We start from the raw sequence: 21,712 nt of genomic DNA, 5'->3' as shown, positions 1-21,712 counted from the left end.
GGGTGGGTTTCCAGAGGGCTGTGCCCAGCACTGAGCTCAGCAGGTGCCTGTGGCTGATCCAGAGCTCAGGCCAGCCTGCACTGCCCTGCCTGAGCACACAGGCACCAGCCCTCCCAGTGAAGCACAGGTAGCAGGGTGTCTGTGGGGCAGGAGTGACAGCCCCAGGCTGCTGCCTGCTGCTCAGGTGCTGGCTGGAAGGTCAGCACCGCCAGTGTGCGTTACACAAGGGCAACGCTGACGCACACTGATCTTCACTGCCCTCAATTACCAATGACTGATGTTTGGTGGGGTTGTGTAAATGAAAACAGATCTCCTGTAAAGGAGAGATAGATTAATAATAGATTAATAGAGAGACAGATCAATAAATAGATTTATTGCTCCTCTTTGAAGTTCAGAACACAGTTTTTCACACAGTGCAGACTCAGCCTAAAGAAGCTATCCTTGCTGGGCCAAGAGCCAGTGCTGCAGTTAATTCTTTGTTAACAGCTTTAAAAGCCATGCTTCAGATGACTGACTATTTCAAATTAATAGCAAAGGTAATTGTGCCAAGCGTTGCAGCTCTGACTGCACTTTCCCAAAGAGCCTTACTGGCTCTTGCAGGCTGTACCAAACTCCCAGCACGAGCTTGGTCTGGGGAACAGAAACCTAATTCCCAGTGCTGCTCTCTCTCTAAAAATAATCACATTGCAAGATCCAACAGATGAAAGCTGAAGTCTGCAGTCCAAACCAAAACCAAACAGGGCTGAGGGCATTAACTACTGCTACAAATTACTGAGGGTGATAGAAGATTGTCTTCATATTTGAAGCACTACATTTTAAAAACTGTAAAGGCCATAAAACCAAAATCCTCCTTCTTCCCTCAGTAGCACTGACATCCATGAATCAGTTGGCTGTTCAAATGTCTGTGAGATTGAGCACCTACTTCTATGGGAGATACTCTCTCAGAGAAAGGAAGAAGACAGGCAGAGAGTTTGAAAGGCAGGCAATGAAACTTTTGTTCTGCAGTTAGTAAGAACAAATGGTGATCTCAGCTCTTTCCACAGAATTCAACTTTACACATACCATCAGGCTGTTTGGCCCTACGGACACACCTGTCTGAAAGAAGATGTAATTCTAGATAATTTATCCTTTCCTATTTACATCTTCCCCAAAAAGCTTTGCTGCAGCAAATGTTCACTGTGAAAACTGGTGTCTGCAGAGAAACTGAAACAGAGCTCCCCTGAAAGGCCACCTGAGCTTGCTGGACTGTTTCAAACACCATGGAAAGGTTTTACAGCTTTTTGAAGGTGCACTCATGCCATATGTACATTTATAGTGCCTTATTCTACCAGAACTATAAATTTTACTTTGCTCTCGGCAATATCACAGTGTATTACCAAAAAAATACTCAGTGGCACCAATACTCTATCATGCAGCAAGGTCCTCAGTCCTCAGGCCCTTTTCTAAGGCCCCCAGCTGCCTTTGAAGCAGATAACTGTGTGCCTGTACCTACTGGCTGCTTTCTGAGTAGGCAATTTTAAATGGTCAGAACCTGCCTGGCTCTGTATCTGCTGTGCTCACTGAATACACATTTTAGGTGCTGTCAGCCACACAGATCTGGACTACATGTCCTTACTCCTGCTAAGTACAGGGAGGGCAGTCACTCACCCCGTCCTTATTTAACTACCTGTCTTTGTCAGTAAGGAGAGAGAATCATCCCCTCCTTGTGTGGGGGGTGGGGAGCAGAAGGTGACTTTGCTATTCATGGAACCAGTTTAACTGATGTCAAAATAGGAGCCAGCGAATCGCCCCTGTGTAAGGTGATCCAAACCCACCAAACTCTATTAAAGCTGTCTTTGCTGAACAGCTCCTCACACTCTGTACTTTCCACAATTCCTTCTGAAGAGGAAGTTTCCAGTCTGTGTCAGCATTAATCTACACTTGGAGCCCCTTCTGCAGCCCATCTCTCACAGCAGCAGAAACCAGGGCAGCTTTCAAAGAGCCACTAACGTGCTCCAGCACCTGGGAGCTTTGTGCGAGCTGCACCAAGCTGACAATGATGAAGTTTAGCTTTAGGAATGATTTAGCATCAAAGAGTTTTTATTGTAACCTACCCTGGCCCAATCCAGAGCTCATGTTTAGGGTAGCAGGGCTCAGAAAACATGAGCCTCAGGAGCTGAAGGCACCAGCTGCACTGGCCTGCTGAAGGGCTGCAGCTGTCCCCACACATAACTCACAGGGCTTTCTCTACATTGTCACTGCAGCAATCTTCCATCTCATCTGCATTGAGAAGCCCTGACTGTCCTATCCAGCACATCTGGACAATGTTTCCATCTGAAGGGTTGGTATACACTACCAAATAAGTATATAAATGAAGCAGTGTAACAGACTAAAAATATGCTCACTGCAACAACGCAGCAGGATTGCTAAAACATTTACAGATTGGATTGTTGGACAGGATTGTTAGAGGCAAGGGAGAAAGTTATAGTGTGACCCAAATAACTTCCTTTTTTAAAAGCAAATTCTCACTTGGAACTACTTCCAAACAGAGCAGTTGCAGTGGTCTCACCTCTGTGAACTCAGCTGTCCTCAGTCCTGGGCATAGACTAAGTGAGATCCTGGCATTTCAGTTTCCAGGTCTCCTACCTCCTCTCCAGCTGTGAGCCAGATATCTCTAGGAGTACAGAAACACTGGATCCACACCATCAAACTCACCCTGACAAGCCATGAACTGACAGCAGGAGACAGGGTCTCTCTCTTCATGCCTAATCCATTGGAGCAATGGTGTCAGGGGTTATCCAAGGGAGACATGCACAGGCATGAGAGGTAAGCAAGAAAACCAGAGGAAACAAGCTCTCAGTGGCCTCTGAAGTAAATAATGGAGCCACCAGCGAGGCTGGCACTGCTGTGGGTGAGGAGCATCACCTGCCCTTAGCTTACAGCACTGTGTGGTTTCTGGAAGAGGCCAGCAGCTCCTGTGAGCAATGTGGTCAATGGCCAATCTGGGCCAGCTGGTGCTTTCTAGTACCTGCTCTAGACTGGGAGGTCTCAGGGAGAGGGAAGGAAAGTTGGCTCCTCCCAGGGACCGTGTCCCACTGGATTGCCTACCTCCCTTTTCAGTCTTTCATGCTGCATCACTTCCTCTAAGAGAAAGAACGTGAGCTACTGAGGAGCTGGCCCAGTGTGCACTCAGTGTGATTGCTGCTGTTTTGGAGAGGGAGCCAATGGTCGCCTCAGGAAGAGAAGACCAGACTCATCAGTGTTGACCCTCACAGGCACTTGATTTAAAATTCCCTTGGAGTATTTCTAGGAAAAAGAGAGACATTTTTGACAGCTCTGGCTGTGTATTTGTGTGTTGTTGGCAGGGTAGCATTGCTGCAGGATTACCCTATTTAAAATCTTACCATCTGTGACAATGCTAATGACAAAAGGCAAAAACCCAAAGAGAAAACAAAGACAAGGGTAAGGAGTTCTGCTGCACAGAAAACTCTAGGGAGTGAAGGAAAGAGGCTAGAGGAAGAGCAATGCTCTTAGTCAGAACCATCCCATGCCTACTTGGGAGGCACTAAAAGGATAAACAAACTTCCCACACTGCCTGCAAATCCAGACCTACCCATTTTACAAGACATTAAACTGCACACAGGAGAGTAGCCTAGAAAGGCATTCCAGTAAAGGCTTCTTTCAAGAACTAGGGCTGGAGGGCTTGTCTCAGGACAGGGCACTGCTCCCTCTGAGTGCAGCAGGGACTGGGAGCCATGGCATCTCCCCAGCACAGACCTGTGTATCATACTACTGGCAACAACCCCTTCACTGCAAAATGAGACTGTCTGTTTCCACCTTTTAGAGAGACACTAATCTGTGAGTGAGCCTTCCCTCTTGTCTCACAAAAGCTTGCTGCCTTTCAGCAGTCTCAAAGAACCATATTTTCCCAAGGTTTCTGAACACTCAGTATGTTGCTGTGCTGAAGGGAGCACCCTTATTGCCACTCACTCTCCCTCTGGGGCCTCCAATGGAGCACTAAGGTAGGGCTTTCCTCTGCAGGAGCTGTGCTTTCTTCCCAACCTGTTGCATGTGCCAGGACACACTCAACTCTCACAGATTCTGCCAACTGGTGCAAAACTGAGACTTTGGTTGGAGTAATTTTTTAAAAGTTTGCCTTATTTGTCACCTGCCTGATATTTATACAGCCTCAGTGGCTAATACCAGCACAAGAACACTTTACTCCTTCCTTCAGCAGCGCTGATTTCCACTTGAAGTACTCCTTAACACCTGGGTCCTCCACAGGCACTAGAGACTCCCTGGCAAGTCTCCTCTCAAAAATATTTTTACTATTTCTTTTATGCCTCAGGCATGCTGTTGCTCAGTATCTTTTTCTGGCTTAACTTCTTATGGTTTGACATTTAGTTTGCCAGAAATTATCCTTTTTTTTTTTTTCCCCATTCTCTCATTTGGCTACAATGTCCATTGTTTAAAAGACATCTTCTTACTTCTATGGATTGACTTTAATGCGTTACTTAAGCCCACAGTATTTTTTTTAGTCTTCTTTTAAAGACTTTTGCAATGAGCTTTTAATCTTTAATCAATTTTCATTTGTCAGCATTTTAACTCCAATAGTTTTTCCTTTAATGTTTTTCCTTTTCTTGCCTTCTTTTTTTCCTTTCCTTTTCCCATTTTATTTAGCCTCTACCTTTGAACTGTGGCATTTCAGGTTGCCAGCACTTACTGATAAAATTAATTAACCTACTGGACTTAATTTTTATTTTCAAGAGGGAACGTCATGTTTGCATTGACATGGACCTTGCCTATCACCCAGTATCACTTGTATCCTGGTGTTAAAGTGTGTCACTGGTTTAAGACTGCAGGCCAGTGAGAGCCTGTATTGCCTTACAGTTGAAATGTCTTTATAGCTTGGACGGTATCCAAAGAGTGAGCCGAATTTTCCACCTGTCTAACTTGAGTACATAAAGTTACCTCATTTACTTAGATCCTGCAATCAGCTCCTGCTTGTAGAAGGGTATTTTTAACACCATCTGTCTGTGTGGGGTGAGCACTCTCCTGCACATGAACTTCTATGCCTCAGTGCCTGTGTCAGGCACCGATGGAAGCGCTGCAGAGCCTGAGCGAACGCAGCGTGCTCACAAAGAGACACAGCCCTTGCAAACGTTTCTGTCTCCCAGCTACAGCAGCAGGAGATTTACAGCTTTCATGTGCGCGTCCTGCTCTGATACAGGGGTGCCTCCTTTCCCATGGAGAGGGGCAGCTGGGGCTGGCAGTCATTTCTTCATCCACATTCACCCAGAAGGTGTTTGTGCTAGACAGGGACAGGGCACAGCCTGCTCCTCTGGAGCTGCTACAGACTCAGGCAGGATGCAGGGAGATGATTTACTTTATGAAGTGGGGAATGAGCAAAAATGTCCTTCAGGAACTCAGGATGTGTTTTTCAAATAGTTTCCAGGGCCAGAAGATGCCCAGGAAGCACAGCAGGAAGGACCAGGGGTGAGGAGGGCTGTACCAAGAGGTGAGGGAAGTGCAGCCTGGAGGACAGACCCAGGATCTGAGGAGCAGGGAAAAGCCTCCCAGCCCTGCTGGCAGGAGTCTCCTTAGAGACTAACCCAAACATTCCAACAGGCCCTCTCAGACTGTTTTCACCAGTCTCTAGGTTTACTCCAGTGATGTTCTCAAGACTGAACTCATAAATATGAACCTCCTCTACCAGCTCCATTGCAGCTTTTCATGTTTTTACAGGGTGAGCTCATTATGGGTAATTATGCTTCAGATCACTGCAGAAATAGAGAGTTATCAGAGTTGGCCCACGTATCACAAACATAAAACTGTTTGCCACCTATAATTTCACACCAAGAGGAATTATATAATCTTGAATTTACAACATTTGAAGATATATTAAGGCAGATTGGCTGGGCTGGAGGCTAGAATTACAACATGCTGCACATAGCAGGACACAGCCATGATGGCAACAGTAACCTCATAGATTGGGGTGAAAGTTTCCTCTTTGCTTTGCAGCATGCGCTCTCTGTGAGCCTTGGAAGAGCACACGCCCACAGCAGCACCAGCATGCAGGGCTAACAAACATCCAGGAGACACACACATGCTCATTTCAAACCAACTCTGCAACTCCACACTGGCATCCGTGCTGCCAGCCTATGGCAAGGGCTTCTTTTTAATTATATTTTGTGTATTTACAGAAGTGTATCATTCCTATGGAAAAAAAAAATCTGCTGTAACAACTCAACACTGGCATTGGAAATACTACATACCAAGTCCAATTGATTTATGACTAATTCTCTGCCCCCTTGGCAAACGGTGCATTCCCAGCACAATGCCATCTGCAGCAGTGCCCTGCCGGCACAGGGAGCACCAGGCACGCTGGGGCTTGGCCTGCTCTAGCAAAACCCATGAGATACTCATTTCTGTATTCATTAAGGGGCAAAAGGCACTGAAGATCCTCTGAAATAACCTTCCTGTTCTTTTGAATGCATAAAAATAGATTACTCATTTAGTAATTTAGGTAAACAACTTGTTATGAAAATTCATTAGGGAATAAGCCTTCATGATTTCATTTCTTGTTCGTTTCCTGTCTAAATAAATAAACATGAACTCAAGTGACACAGATTCCATTACTTTTGCGCACAGATTCTTGAATGATTTCTTTCTTACTTTTTAAAATAATTTCATCTCCTCCTTTCTGTCAAAGACAATGTATTAACAAACATGGCGGGGGAGAGCAAAGCCTTTCAAAGGTAACAGTTGAAAACTTTTATTTAGGATTTAATCTAGGCAATGATCAATTCTGATTCAAAGAAATGTAGGAAAGTTTGAGGAATATTTTGTTTTGACAAACTGCACTTCTACATGACTTTGAGAACAAAAACGCAAATAGCAGCATCTTACAAGATTATTAAAATCTGTTGTTAAAATTTCTTGTTAAACAATGTTCTGCCATCATTTCAATCCTGTCCTCTGCAGCACAGCTTTACAAGAGCACGGGAGCAGAAGTACATCTCTGACACTGGCAAATCCTCCTAATTACAGGAGAACCACAGTAATGTGCCGGCCCATGGCTGCACACAGGACACTGCAGGCTCTCCTCTGTCCCAGCCCAGGCTCAGGAATCAGCTGCTGCAGTGAGGGCTAATCATGCCTCTGATTCTTCCTTCCTCAGACTTCAGCAAAACAACTTTTATTCCTCAACTGGCAGCTCAAGAAGCAAAAGAATGGCAGTTACAAAATGACTGGAATGGCAGCATTGGAGACATTCTTAGATGTATTTCCCTACATCCTGTTTAGAGAACTTGACGGACTCCCGGGTGACTTTCCTGAAAAACCTTAGCAGTCACCCTTCTTTCATCTCACATCTAGGTTCTAATCCCACATACACAACTTCCAGAGTCTTCTGGTCACACACTACAGCTTGTAAGGCTGTGCCGAGTTCTCAGCACCTTCTGTCAAATGCAGATAAAAAGCAGAACACTGAGGGAAGTATCTCTATATCTCATGCTTGTGCAGCCAAGAGATGTGTCCCCTGTACCTGGTAGAATGGCATGAGCTTCCCAGCCTGGTGCCAAGGACAGCAGCTGTGAGAGGGAGCCATGGGCACCATGCCTTGGCTTTTAGGCACAGGGAGAACAATGAGGGACAACAGCTATGGACAACCCTCCTGGAAACTGCTCTGGAGCCATCCAAAGCAAGAAAGAGGCTTCCCAAAATGCCAAGCAGTAGCCTGCAGGGAAGGGGCTGCTGTTCAGTCAGATACATGCTATTTTAGACCTTCCTCAATGACTGACTGCGAATTCTGTTTCTTGCTCTGAAAAAAGGAAACCCATCTTTTGTTTGCTTGACCCTGAAAGGCAGAGGAAGTTGAAGACTTTATTTATTCAACCCTAAGACATGGGAACTTACAGACCATTGTCACTTCCCAAGGAGCTTTTGTTTTTATTTTCCTCCTCAGCCTGTGTGGGTTCTGTTTGCCTTACAGATTTTTCATAGACAGTTTGCTACCATCCTGGGACATCTGTGATTTGCTTGCACATGGCTGGCAGTTGAAAGGAGGTTTTTTGTAGCTGCAATGCAAATAATTATGCTGCTTGATGGCAGAAATCACTCCAGTTTTGATCAAAAAGCCTTACCACTAGATTTGTTTTCCACCTTTTTAATTAGAATGTATATTATTTCAGAGCACTTTTGAAGTCTGTTACCTCAGTATGATGATGGATGGCAAGAAGGAAAGCTGATGGAACTGCTCACAAATCAGAAATTGGCTAACACAACAGAGCACATGGACTCTGCTGAAATCAGCACTCCATTCCATTTCTGCCTTTGGGAGATTATTTTGCTGTTGGATTTCATGACAAAAAGCAACCCTTAGGAGAAGAGGGCTCCTTAAGAAGGTTAAGGAGAGTCAGGTTATTGAGGGTCACACAAACAGCTATCTCAAAGGCAGACTGAAGACAAGCCCCACTGGGCTTCATCAGACTAAGGACCTACCCAGAATATTTATAAAAAATTCAAAACGCTCTCTGTCATGGCTGCTAATTCCAAGAAAATGAGCCTTAGATTTCACCAGGGGCTTTCTCATCAGGTCTCTCACTTTTGTTTTCACCTAGAGCGCAGACACCAATCCCCAGTTTAAAGAAAGTGAACGATGGAAAAACTTTCACATGCAGGGAACTGTTTTGCACAGGGATCCCAAGAAGAAAAAAGGCCATTTTAGTCTCTGTGTTGCTGCTAAGGAGAGTACACACCTGTACAGACACTTAGAGCTGCTCCTACCAAGAGCAAGTGCAAGGTGTGAGAGTCCCTCACCTAATCCCAGGCAGAACTGAAAGGGGCTTCTTGGGCCAGACACTGAAGTGGCTCTCTGGCCCTGCCTGTCCCCACTCGTGTGTGCTGCACAGAGCAGCAGTCCTGCTGGGCTGTGCTGGGCTGCAGAGCTGCAGGCATGCTGCACACACAGAAAGCTTGTGCTCAGGGTGGGCAGAGTGGCTCAGCTACACTCTTCTCCATAGGTTACTTGGATCCAAGGATCCATGTTGCAACATGCTGCAGTTAAATAAATAGAGGGCTAATGGCAGATGGTTTCACTTAAACTTCAAGAAAGGCACCGCCTATATGTCAATTTGGAATTGGTGTAATGAGCCAACAACATTCTGAATTAAAATAAAAGCAAATTTAGGAATGAAACCTACTGGAGACTTAACTAGTCTCAAGTGCATAGTTAGATTTCTAAAATAATAGCTGCAATCCAGCATAACAAACATGACTTGCTTGAAAACAAAAGCCTGAGTTTAACTGTAGATTGCAGTTTGTTTTCATTCCCATGAGAAACTGTAAGATATTTCTTCTTGGAGTAACTTCTCAGGAAGGCTCACCAATGGTGCCTCCAAAACCACAGAGAGTGGGACTAGGACTCCCCAGTTGTGCCTTTTTCCTTGCAGGTTTACCAGTGCTGAGGCCCTTAGGTACCATCAGGCAGATTTTCTGTGAGTACTGCATGTGGTCCCTGGGCAGAGGCAGGTCAGAACGGGGCATGGCTGGCTGCAGGGGCCAAGGGCAGAGCTGCACCATGGGACAGCAGCCAGCAGGGACACGGCACAAGGGCAAAGCACTGCTAGAGCATCTGGGGAGGCAGAAAAGGAAGAGCTGCCAGCAAGCACTGACTGTGAACTGGGGCATGGCCTAGCAAGCTTGGAAAGGGACTATGACCAGGGAGGAAGAAGGAAAAGGGAGTAGGAGGCGGAGGATTACCAGGTAACAATGTATAACAAGTTCCTGTACTTAAAAAAAAAATTAAATTTACACATATTTAACATATCTTAACATACTAAACATATTTAAATAGGCAAATATGTTTCTGTACACCCGGACAGTGAGGATCTGGTTCCATCCTAATGCTCTCTGAGGGGTGTGGGAGATTCAGGCTGACTGTGAGAAGGAGCACATGGCACATTACAAGGTAAGGGCTGCTTTTACTCTTTGCCAGCATAGAGCAACTGAATACTTGAAAGCAAGTTTTTATCTGGAAAATTAATAACATACTGCTATTGCCTTGTACAAGATCTCCTTTTTAACTTCGATCTTACTGACTGTACACACGTGCATGTGCACATCAATTACAAGATTGTCTCTTGACATTTTCACTACCTCACAGCACAAGGACTGCCACCTTCCTCCCAGAAAAACTCTTCAGGCTGTAACCTTGACTCTGCTTTGTACACTTGTGAAAACTGCCAGCTTAGTCTTGCAGAGCCATGTAGGACAGCAGTGGACAACTCACTCCACTCTGTACTCATTGTCCATACCTGTTCTCTGTCACAGCAGCTAATGGTGGGAATGGCTCAAGCCAGCTAAAGGCAGCCTCTAGTGGGCCTCAGAAGGCACCAGAACAATCTAAGTGTAACCAGAAAAGGATGACTGTCTGCTGGGAAAAGACTGTCCAAGTAGTTCAAAGGGTTGGTTCTCAACTGCCCTGTCAAGTATTTAATCTTTGGAAACAGTGTCATGGGTAAACTTTAGTACACAATGCAAGTAATCACAAGCAAGTGATGAAGTTCTGAAAAAACTTCAAAACAAAGACCCCTTCATTTGTATTCCTGTCAGCTCCTCTGGCAGGGTTGTGGCAGTAAAAAAGAAGGGCAAGGAAATGGCAGTAGAAAAGGTTTCCCTTCTTGCACAGATATCTGGCTGAGGCACAAGGAATCAGGGGACAAGTTCTTACACTGAAAGTTTTGCCAATTTCTCCAAAGGAGACTCGTCCTTTTCCAGCAGCCAACTCTCTGCAGGTGCACAAAGAATTAAGGTGGGCTTAAAAGAACAGCAGACAGCTGGGAGGAAAGCTCTGCTGTCAGCTAACTCCCAGATGCTTGTGCAGATGAACTCCAGTCCCCACAGAGGCAGAAAAGGGTGGAGAAGCAATTTTCTCAAAGGACAGAAATGGGTTCTTCTCCAGACAGAACATTTTAGGGAATCATGTCCTATGGTTATCAATAGTCAAACTGAAAATCAAGCCAAGTTACCTACTGGCTCTTGTTTGTCTTTCTTCCCAACACCTGGCTGGGTGTCACAGAGGAATCCATGTTTGATGCTGTTGTTTACTTAATGCTATTCTTGTGTCTCATCTGTTTCGACATCTCTGCCCAAATCCTTGGACATTTTTTTTATTTCCTGGATTATGCTGATGTTCCAAAGAAAAAATCCCGAAGAACTGATGAAAATATAATTTCACAATGTTTCATTATTTATGGATAAGATTTGTCACTGGATTCTGATGGGTATTTTCCAAATTATATTTACTCCAGCAAATGAAAAGTTATTTAAAGTAAAAACAGGACTCGGTAAAATGTTAAGAAGAAATAATTTGTAATTTAGAAATAGTGTTTGTACTTCAGTGATAAAGTGCCCATTTGCATGTGGGCAGGTCAGCCAGAAAAGGATTTTTGTAACAGACATAAAAAGGGAGTTTCAGGCAGATAAATGCCAAAAATAATTTTGATACATCTAATAAAAATTCCCCTAGGATAGCTGTACAGATTATCACACTCGGCTGTACTGCATGGGAAAGTGCAATTATTAAAATGCTAAAAGCCTGAACTGATTCTTTTTTTCTTAGTTTATGGAAATTCGCATCAGCAGATAATGTTTTCAGCATGCTGGGATTTAACAATAACATTTGGGCTTATGATTCACATGTACTGTAAAAGACAGATGTTTTAAAAAAGCATTATGTGCACAGTTGTTCAGAAAGTAAAGTTTACGCTGCTGCAGGGTTCTCAATGCCTTTGATGAGTGTGGCAGTGACCCTGTGTCCCAAGCATGTCCCACTCTGGCAATTCCTCACCATCTGAATTCATGATATATTCGTGCAGGTCATGTCCTGTCTCTCGTGTGGGACTGAAATGCTGACCCAGAACATTTCTGTGCACTAATAAGCCCGTGCCCCAGTGCAAAGCTGTTTTCTCTGCTGTCCTGCAGCACCGTAACATGATGATTATTAATCCTGACCAGGCAGTGCTGAGAGGTCCCACTCACACTGAGTGTTGTATAACAGCGTGGTAAACAGCTGAGGAGGGCCAGGGAAGGCAGTCAGCATCCTAATAAACCAGCAAGGCCAAGGAATTTGCCCTGCTAGGCAAGCGTAGGAGGAACCCAAACGAGGAGATGAGGACAGTCTCCATGGGCTCTGTGAGCCATCGAGTTAAATCCCATTCATGTAACCCTTCATCAGCTGGGTACAAATCACCAGGACTGGATGGCACCCTCCCCGTCCTGGAAGGAGCCACAATGCACAACTGCTGGCCAAGTCCCCAGCTCTCCTCAAAGTCTGGGTGACCAAGCATGGGAGATCTGCCAGTACTCAGCTCCAGCGGGGACCCTGGCAGCTAAACCCCAGCAATGATCAGTTTGACTTCTTTTGCAAAGCTGTAATGACAGACATTTGGCCTAAGTTTGCTTTTCATGTATGAGTCAGTCACATCTCTTTGAAACTGTTCTCTTATCGTTCCCTTACTTCTTTTGCACTTACCATTGATGTTTACAGCTGGCAGCACTATAGACATCTTTGGTCTCCTGGTCTTGTTATGTGTGGTGGCTGGCAGTAGCAGGTGGTCCTGGAAAACAGCAGAAAAGATGTGTTAAATCTACTCTCAAAGCAGAGAGCTGGGAAAATGACTTTCCTTTCTCTCTTATTGGCATTCCACACTGTACTGTTTACAACAGCTCAGAAAATTCATATTGTTGAGGGAGTCTTCCAAAAGTCACAGCAATTGCTCATGCTGTGTAACCAAGAAGAAATCCCTATTGCATGCAGCAAATATGAAAAAGCCTTGATCATGTGGAAAGAGATGCAAACTACTATTAAGCCCTCATTCAACAGAGTGCTTATGTATATGATTAAAGCAATTTAACTTGATTTCAATGATATTTAAACATATGTTTAAGGACCTTGCTGAATTGAAGCTTTTACTTGCACAGCTGTTTACTTTCTATGTAAGTCATCTTGCTCTGTGAAGCTCTACACCACATGCCTTGTGCAGCAGGCCTGCACTGCTCAGAGCTGGACTGGGGTGTGAAACACAAGCTCTGCTGACAACACCTCCTAGGGAAGCTGGATGGTGAAGCTGTGCTTTAGTATCTGATCTCTCCTGGGCGCTGCTGCCTGGCTCTGACAGTGGGAGCTGCCTCTGCAGGACACAGACCTGCCCTGGATACAGACCTGGCCTGCAGGCAGAAGCACAGCCTCTGTCCAGGGCTCTTGTGCTGCTGCTGAACTCAAGCTGCTCAACTTGCAGCCTGGAAAAATATGCTTCTTCCCTTATCAATGGAACTTAAAAACTGTGGTCCAGGCATTTCTCATATTATTAAGCCAGTTTGATGGTCTCCTTTCATGCTTTCCCATGCTTTTCCCATACAAACATCTCATACTTTTGGGCAAGGTTATCTTTTTGGCAAACTGAATTCGACTTCCTTCAGGATACATTAATTTATTAATGTCAGGGTAACTGTAATTTTGCCATTGAAAAATATAAACATTACAGTGTTATATGTAAGATTTGGGGAACTGAGTTACACACAAAGTTAAGTGTCAAATATGTCAAGATATTCTGTAGATACACTGCAGAAATATCACTTTCTTTCTCTTTTTTTCCCATCAAAAATTTCCCTCCCCCAAAACACTAAATGACTGACCATGAGAAGAAAACATTACTTAAATAAATGTCTGCAAAAAACATCTTGGTAACCAAAATTATAAAACCACTCTGGTATAATTCTCAGATCACGTATGTAATTCCCATTTCACTTTTGAACCGCTTAAGATTAAGAAAACATTCACTAAGACAATGAACCTTACATAAAAACTCTTCTTGAAATCCAATGTTCCCAAAGGAACAGGCCTAAGATAAGATGTCCATTAAATTACATTTTGTAGCAATGCCCTTGCCACAATTTGGTGACTATTTTTAGCAGACCTTAAAAAATGCTTATACTGTTTGGTTTTTTCCTTTTTCAATGCTTCTGAGAGTCCATCACTACCTACCAAACCACAAGTACTGCACTGATGATCACCTGAGAGTCATAACAAGTAGCAGCTGCTTTTTGCTAACCTATCTGAAGAGTGGTGCATTAATCTATGCTGCCTTATAATGGCACCTTTATTTACTGTATGTCTAAATTGTATTAAGAGCTACCACAAGGATTTTACAGTGTTTTGGACTTGCTGCACAACCTCGCAGTGATTCAACAGCAACTCTGGAGAAAACAGGCAAACAGAAAGCTCTAAACCCAGACTGCCACCAGGAGCTAATGTGCAAGATGCACCCATTGTCTGGAAGCTGCCCATCTACAAAGAGACATTTTATAAATCTGGAATTGGTGAAATGTATCCATCTCTTGAATCATCTTTATCTTTCATATGCATTTTGCATCAGTGCAAACTTGCAAAGTTACCTAACTACCCTCATTCTGTCATGAAGTCAAAGGGTATACTGTAGAATATCAGATATTCTGACCACAGTTAGCCACCCACAGCATTCTCAAGCCCAGAAGTCTTCAAGCAGTCCAAACCTTTTATTTGAAAGCAAAACAAAATTAATTCTATGCCACAGAAATGAGTGTACAGATTAGTGATTTGGAAGATATCAGACATTTGGAAGCACTGTTTGAATGCATTTATAAAATGTCATGTGCCATTCTGAAGGATGCTGAATTGCATCCCAGAAGGGGTTGTCACACTCATCCCTAATTTTAAACAGTAGACAAAAAAACCCCAAAACAAACCTAAATTCAAATATTGTTTGTGATATTAACACATGGTATAAAACTGAAAATGAATAAAAACAAAATTTGCAAGTCAGCATCTGGCTCAGGAGCATGAGTGTCAACCAGAGGCAGAACAAATCAGAACTATTACCCAAGAACAGATGGCTTTGGCTTGGAGCTGGAGCTGCACTCAGACGACAGTTTAAACAGACTAAGCAGACCTGAGACTGCTGGCAGAATGACTGGAAAAATATCAGCCTGGAAAGAATATTTCAAATGAGATCCTTGCTTCAGCATTCTCATTTTTCTTTTGATCCTCTCTGCAGTTCTGTGATACTGAAGCCAGATGAGATGGACAGATAGACACAGATACTAAAAACCCAGCCACGAACACATTACCTTAATTCAGTTAAGTCTCAACAACACATGGGCCTGCAATAAGGATTCTGAGGTTTCTTGTGTATCAGATCAGTGTTATCAGGGCTCCAGCAGGGATAAGGCATTAGAGCCTCATGTATCTCTAACCCTACAGCCAAATGGCAATGGAAATCCTGTCCCACTGTGCTAGAATATTCCAAAAATACCGGTGCTCCTGCAGCTTCAGCCTCAGTCTATGATATGTGGTTTGGAACCCAAAGTCTCTCCTACCTAGATGCATGAAAATATGGAGACGTTTTAGCTTTCATTTTCTTTTGTTAAAAAATTGGTTTTAACTCTCATAGTTTTAAGGATGTAAACAAAACATCATCACTGCATACCATGAAGCTTCATTAAACAGAGGAAAAAATGCTAGGCATGGGTTTTTTTGATCTAATTTTGTTTCTTAAATTACCATCACCTCCAATCTGGACTCTTGGCATTTAAATTAACAGAACTGGCAATAGTGCTTGTTTTGGCTTTTGCAATGCATATCCCATCAGCCACAGCACCTCCCAGGGAGCAGTCCTGCACCTCCTCCATTCCTGCCTCATTGTGAGACACAAACACACAGGAATGAACCCTCGCAGTATGCCCACGGCAGAGGAAAATGCTCCAGGGACCGTCTGGAGGAGTGGGGCAGGCATTTCAGGGAAGCTCACGTGACACGGGACACAAAGGAGAGGATTTCCAGCCCCGCAAGGCGCTGCACTCTCAGCATGAGCTGTCCTTCCTCCTGTCCCAGGGGTTTCTCACTGTCAAATCAATCCCCCTGGATTTTTCTTACCTTCTTAGCTGTTGTGCTTAGGTATGGATAAGTATTTTTCAAAAGGCTTTTCTGAGGCCTTAATTAAGGACTCCTGATTGAGATGTGCTTTGTTAGAGCATATTCAGCACACCTGCCTGTGTGAACACTGCTGGCCATGCTGCTGCTGAGGCTCGGGCCCCTCCGGGGGGCTTGGAGCACGTACCCTGCAAAGTACAGATGTGATCCATGTGGGAGTCAAGGCTCCAGCAACACCGCCCCCGCCCCACTTCCCACAAAGACTTGGTCAACATGTCCCAGTGAGCCCTGCTCTTCATTAAGAACTTCATCTCTGACAAACCTTTTGCAAAAACAAGTGACATTTGTTGCTTGACAGCAATAAAAGCTCAGAGGAGACTGGATTAAAATACCAAAGGAGAACTTTAATGTGCTATTCTGGTAATTTGCCTTGATGAGGAGATTTGATCTTTACCATGGCCTTGGAGACCTGCTCTGTGCTAGAATGTTGCAACAAAGGCAGTTGCCAGAGCAGAGGGGGCAGCAGGAGCCAGGCGTGCCAAAGGGCACCCTGTCACTCTGTCCAGCAGCTTCCCAAGGCTTCTTACAGCAAACAAACACTGGAGCTGGACATTTTTTCATTTCCATTTATGACTAAGAAGTCTCCCAGGGAATTGTGTGCCTCGACCTCTTCCAGCCTGAATCTTCCTGCTGTGGTTCCACATTACAGCTGCTGCCGACCCAGGCTGAGCTGATGCCTCAGGTTTGAGCTTTTATATTTTTCATATTCTGTGCTGCTTTAGTGTGTAGTTCTGAGCTTCCTCTCTTCACAGAGTAGCTAGACAAAACAATTCCTTCCCTAGCTTGGGACCAAGGAGAGCCACCCAAATCTCAGGCCCAAGAGCACAAACAACATGGACTGAAGAGAGAAGAACAAGAAGGAGGGGACTGCTAACCCTAAAGCTGGAATTGGACAGTGAACTGCAAGATGCAAATGGAGCAGAACTGATCAAAATGAGAGACCTCATGACTGTTTGTGCATTTTGTGACCATTTTGGTTCATCTTGGGTGCAGCCCTGGCGGGGCTCTTGTACTGCCCAAGGTGGATCCATTGAGGCCTAATAAATCCCTGCTTTATTCTTTAACTCTGTCCAGCCTCTGTTCTAGCTCAGCCTTCACAAGGCATCAGAGGAGCTCTCCACATCCCACGGAGGGGCTGTTTTTCTTTAATGGCACAACTTTTGGCAGTTTTCAACACCTCCTGACTGCTTAAAACCTTATCTGTTCACTACCTGACCACACATAATGAGTGACAGAAAACAAGTGCTTTTTTGATACCAAAATTGTGTATCAAATCCATGCACTGTCTTTTGACCCTATTTTTTCTGAACATCTTCAGAGATTTTGAGTCTGACATGACACTGGAACCTCTTTACAGGTATGCTTTTGACAGTACAAAGAATGTGCAACAAAAATATGCTCTCCCAGGCCCAATACTGCATGCCACTTCAGAGACTGATTCATAGTACCAATACTCCAAGGAGCTAGACTTCTTAAACCCCTGGGTTGGCAGAGCCCCTGAGCCAGCTTTTTTTCCCACAAACTACAGATTTGACACTTCTTTAAAATTTCAGGATCATTGTTTCCAGCTTTTTGCTGTTACCAGAGATGTGATGTGTCTGTCCTGTTCTCCCACACAGTCACTGACCATGCCCTGAGCAGCATTCCAGCCCTTGGGACACAACTCCTGGGCAAGAAACGGTACCTGAGAGCTTCATTCTCAGGAATGCAGGATGTCAGCAGCTCTCTGAACACGAAAGGAGGCTTCCCCAGGGAACAGAATTCACCAATGTGCACTCAGAGCCAAGAGGCTCATCCTCATCTACCCCAGCAGCTCCCAACAGTGCAAAGGCACAGAGCAGGATGTAAATGGGAGTCAGGCCTTGGCATTTCTGGTTTCCTCCCGCATTTCAAAAAGGACATGTATGAAAGTTTACAAATTTGTAGAGGAAATGGCTGTATATTTTCATTATAGATTCATTTGGGAGACGGCAACCATCCAGTGCCCTGAGGTTACACCAGGCTGGATGCAGCACTGGTCCATCTGAAAATGCCAGAAGTTCTTGAAACACTGTCTGTTTGGTTGGTTTCTGAGGCTTTTTTTAAAGGTAGACCTTAGAAATCCAAGGAGATTTACTTACCTCATCATGGATCCTTACAGGGAATCCATGACATGAAGAGTATGGGAGCAGGTGAAAAATGGGATAATGACTGCAAGGAACCCACAGAAACTCCACAATAAAATTTCACAAGGTATCAGCCTCTCTGCAGCAGCTCTTGGCAGCACATCCCGAGAGCAGCTTTACCATTTTGAGTTTAACAATGCCATTTAATTTAATTTGAAGTTGTACCAGTTCTACCTATGCTAACCTTGATGTTAGCCAGCGCACTAACACTGTTTGAGTTTGCAGCACATTTAAAGAAGAGAGTTTGTAATTGAGAATTCAACCCCTAATCATAGCATCTAACTACTTTTCTAGGTTTTAAGGGATGAGGAGAAGATTGTCCCAGAACAAGAAAGCTCCAAAAAGTAGTGGGAATAGAGATTGTTTTTCTGCTTTCATTTTTGCCAGAATTGTTCCTTTTCACCCCAATGCTGTTTCAATCCCTGTATTTCTGTGCACAGGTGGTTTTTACAGCCTATTCTTTGCACACAGTGATGGAATGAAGTGATGAGATATGATTTTTAATTTAAGTGTTTTACCAGAAATAGCTCAATCCCACAGTCAATAAAATGTCCTCTAGTGTAAGATTACACCTTTCTGCCATTCCCAGACAAATTTTCATAAATAAAACCTAACTGCACTTTGGAACAACTTCTAGTCACTGTCCTGGCAGAAGAAGGAGTTGCTACCCAGTTTAGCTCCCACATGAGAGACCTTTTAATGAAGAAGTCTTTAGTGCCTTTTATTGTAAATTGTGCTACTGCCAGATGTGATAATATGGGCTGGACTCCAAAAGCAAACTACCTGGAAAGCACCTCACTGTGAGTCAGAGGGCCTTGTGAAAATCCCAGAGACCTCAGAGGAATGGAAAATTCACTCTGTCACAGCTTCCTTCGGAGGAGTTTCCCCCTCCATCCAAAGGCAGCACTGCTGCTTGCCCACGAGTGGGGCTCAGCTTTGGAGAGTCTTCTCTGTGTAAAGGAGAACCAGTAGCAAAGGATCTCTCCTGGACTGAGAACCTGAAAGGTTATGGAGACTACTAAGGACAGCCGAGACCTGCTGGGTTCACAAACATGCAAAGCACTGTGGAGGTACACAAAGGCAGCTGTAAAGCAGGTGTATAGAGGTGAAAAATACTGACATACTGCTCAGTTTTTCTGTTTTCATGATTTATAATCCCTTTGTTCAACATACAAGGCCAAAGAGGAGGAATTATGTCTTTAGATACCACTAAATTATGCTGGTAATCAGGTATCTATAGACTCTACCCCGTGGGGCTCTGGGAAGGCAGCGTGTCTCCCTCCCCCAGCAACAGGAACACGAGCGTGCTTCCAAAGAAAAGCTCATCCACCTGTCCTACTGAAACACCCATCTTCACCCTCCTAAAGTGACACCACAGCAGCAAAATTACCAGCTCTCTCAAGCTTCCTGCTCCTCTGCAAATCCCTCGTTCTGGAATTACCCGAGATGAACCTGCCTCATTTCTATCCAAGCTATTTCAGTATCATTTTTGACTTGCAAGACATCCAAAAAAGAAGCACAACATACCATCACCCTTGCCCTGTGAATAGGAAATGCCCCAGGAAACCATAGTTTGCAGAAGCTTGAATGGAGCACACGAGTGCCAGTCCAATTGCAAGGGAGAATGAGGTGAAGGAACATCATTTGGACTTTATTTCTCTGATAAATGTGTTTTTCCCTGTAGTTTTGTCCTTTTTGATTTGAATAAGAAGGAAAAAGGCCATGTTACCATGGAGGGCACAGGACAGAGACTGGACAGAAATCCTGCCAATTAAACTTGCCTGCAGAACTGCTCTGCGGGGCCAAAAGTAAAGAACAATGCATGCATTTGCTATGATGTAATTTTGGTTTGGCAGCAGATTAAAAAAAAATTCCTAAATGCAAAGTAAGAGGATGTGAGGGACAGAATTCTATGTCTAAGTGAACAGTTTTGGTTAAAATCATACAGGAAAGTTCTAAAGCATTCTTGAAAATACTTTGGTAATTTCTGTGTGTGTTATTTGTAGAAATTATCAGCATTTCAAAAGAAACTGGAAAAGGTATGACTTCTGTGCCTCAGAGAAGGAAAAAGAATCCCAGCTTGTACTGGTGGGAAAGTTTCTCCATTATGTTTGATAAGGATGAGGTTTTCTTCTAAAGGCTCTCTCAATCTAACCAGCATCATAAAATTACAAATGTTTGCTTCAAATTATCTGAAAATTGTTTCTCTGCCATTTTCTGTCTTTTCCAGAGGCTATAGAAGCACAGAAATGCAGTTCATCTGTAACTCCCAGATGAGTCTGTCAATTGTCTTTGCAGATTTTACAAACTTGTAAAACCCAAAAGGAATTGTTTTATTACTATTATCCATAAAAAGAAATACTCCTCCTTCTATAATTCACTGCAGCAGAGCTCTGCTTTTGCACAGCATCTGCAGGCTGTTAGTTTTGAAACTGCAATCTGTAATTGCAAAAACATGTAATTTAGATAGGGCATGTGAATCCAGCCCAGTAAAACCAAAAAGGATTTAGTCCAGATTCTCTGCTTCTCTCACAAAACACTAACTGAAACTTTCTATACTTGTCAGCATGACCTCAAGTCTTCTACAGAAGACAAATCCTGGATTGCCAGAGTTGCTGCTCTGCTGGAGACTGCCCCAAAAAGCACCCAGAACCCCACCTGCAGAGGAGAATGCTGCTATCAGCTAACACGGCTTTTCTGCGGTTCTGCCTTTTGCAGCCCAGCCACACAGCACAGAGGCAGCCAGGGCACAAAACCAGTGCAGTTCCATGGGCACACTCCTTAGAGGGGAGTGGGATCTCTCCAGATCCCATTCCCATGAAACAGAAGCTGCATGGCTAAAGAGAAATTGATGCCAGGCTTTCTCCAAATGCTGGCTCAATGTAACACTGCAGTTCCAAATCCATTTGCTAATACAGCTGTCCCCTGCTTTCTCTTCCAGCTGACTTCAAAGGACAGTGAAGTACTAGAACACTTTGATCTCACTTTGCGGTGAGATCATCCTGAGAGCTCTTCAGAGCCCACTTGACAATGCCACAGCCTACTCACTGTCAGCAACAGCCTTCTTCCACACAGGAGGCTGGACCAGAGCGCTCTTCTAAGCAGCATTTCCAGCATCCATAAGGACTTGGGCTCAAATTTTCAAGTCTGTCAAGACCATACTTCTACCTTGCCTTTTCCCTGACTTGCTCACCTCTCATGGAAAGACTGTGTGAGAAAGATGTTGATAGCAAGCAGGGTTACAAAGCTATCAAAGACAGCAATCAGGGTTAAATACACATGAGAAACATTCAGGAATAGCTACACAAGCTCAGGAAAGGTCACACAGCCTGTGACTGAACGCTCTTCTGGCAGAACAATTTCATTTCAAGGCAGGAGAAAGGATGCTTTCTTACAGTGCAAAAATGCCCACACATGCAGGCAGCTGGGGATTCAAAAGAACTTTAAAATCCTAATCAGAAACAACTGCTAAGTAGAGTCAAGACTTCAATTATTTTTAAAATCAAGGCAATTAATTTGATCACAGTGTGTTCAGTCC

General features: G+C 44.0%; 1 protein-coding gene across 3 annotated transcripts in view; it reads right to left on the bottom strand.

Moving 5' to 3' along the window:
* The window catches only part of ATF6 (activating transcription factor 6), a 75,104-nt gene that overhangs the window by 6,591 nt on the left and 46,801 nt on the right, over positions 1-21,712 (bottom strand). For all 3 annotated transcript variants that reach the window (XM_059477966.1, XM_059477967.1, XM_059477969.1), the window contains one exon: positions 12,515-12,599. In XM_059477966.1, the coding sequence (XP_059333949.1) occupies positions 12,515-12,599 (85 nt within the window). The remainder of the gene's footprint in view (positions 1-12,514; positions 12,600-21,712) is intronic.

Source organism: Ammospiza nelsoni, chromosome 9, assembly GCF_027579445.1.
Source record: "Ammospiza nelsoni isolate bAmmNel1 chromosome 9, bAmmNel1.pri, whole genome shotgun sequence".
Classification (NCBI taxonomy): domain Eukaryota; kingdom Metazoa; phylum Chordata; class Aves; order Passeriformes; family Passerellidae; genus Ammospiza; species Ammospiza nelsoni.
The sequence above is the reverse complement of the archived record's forward strand: the minus strand, read 5'-3'. Positions and strand labels throughout refer to the sequence as shown.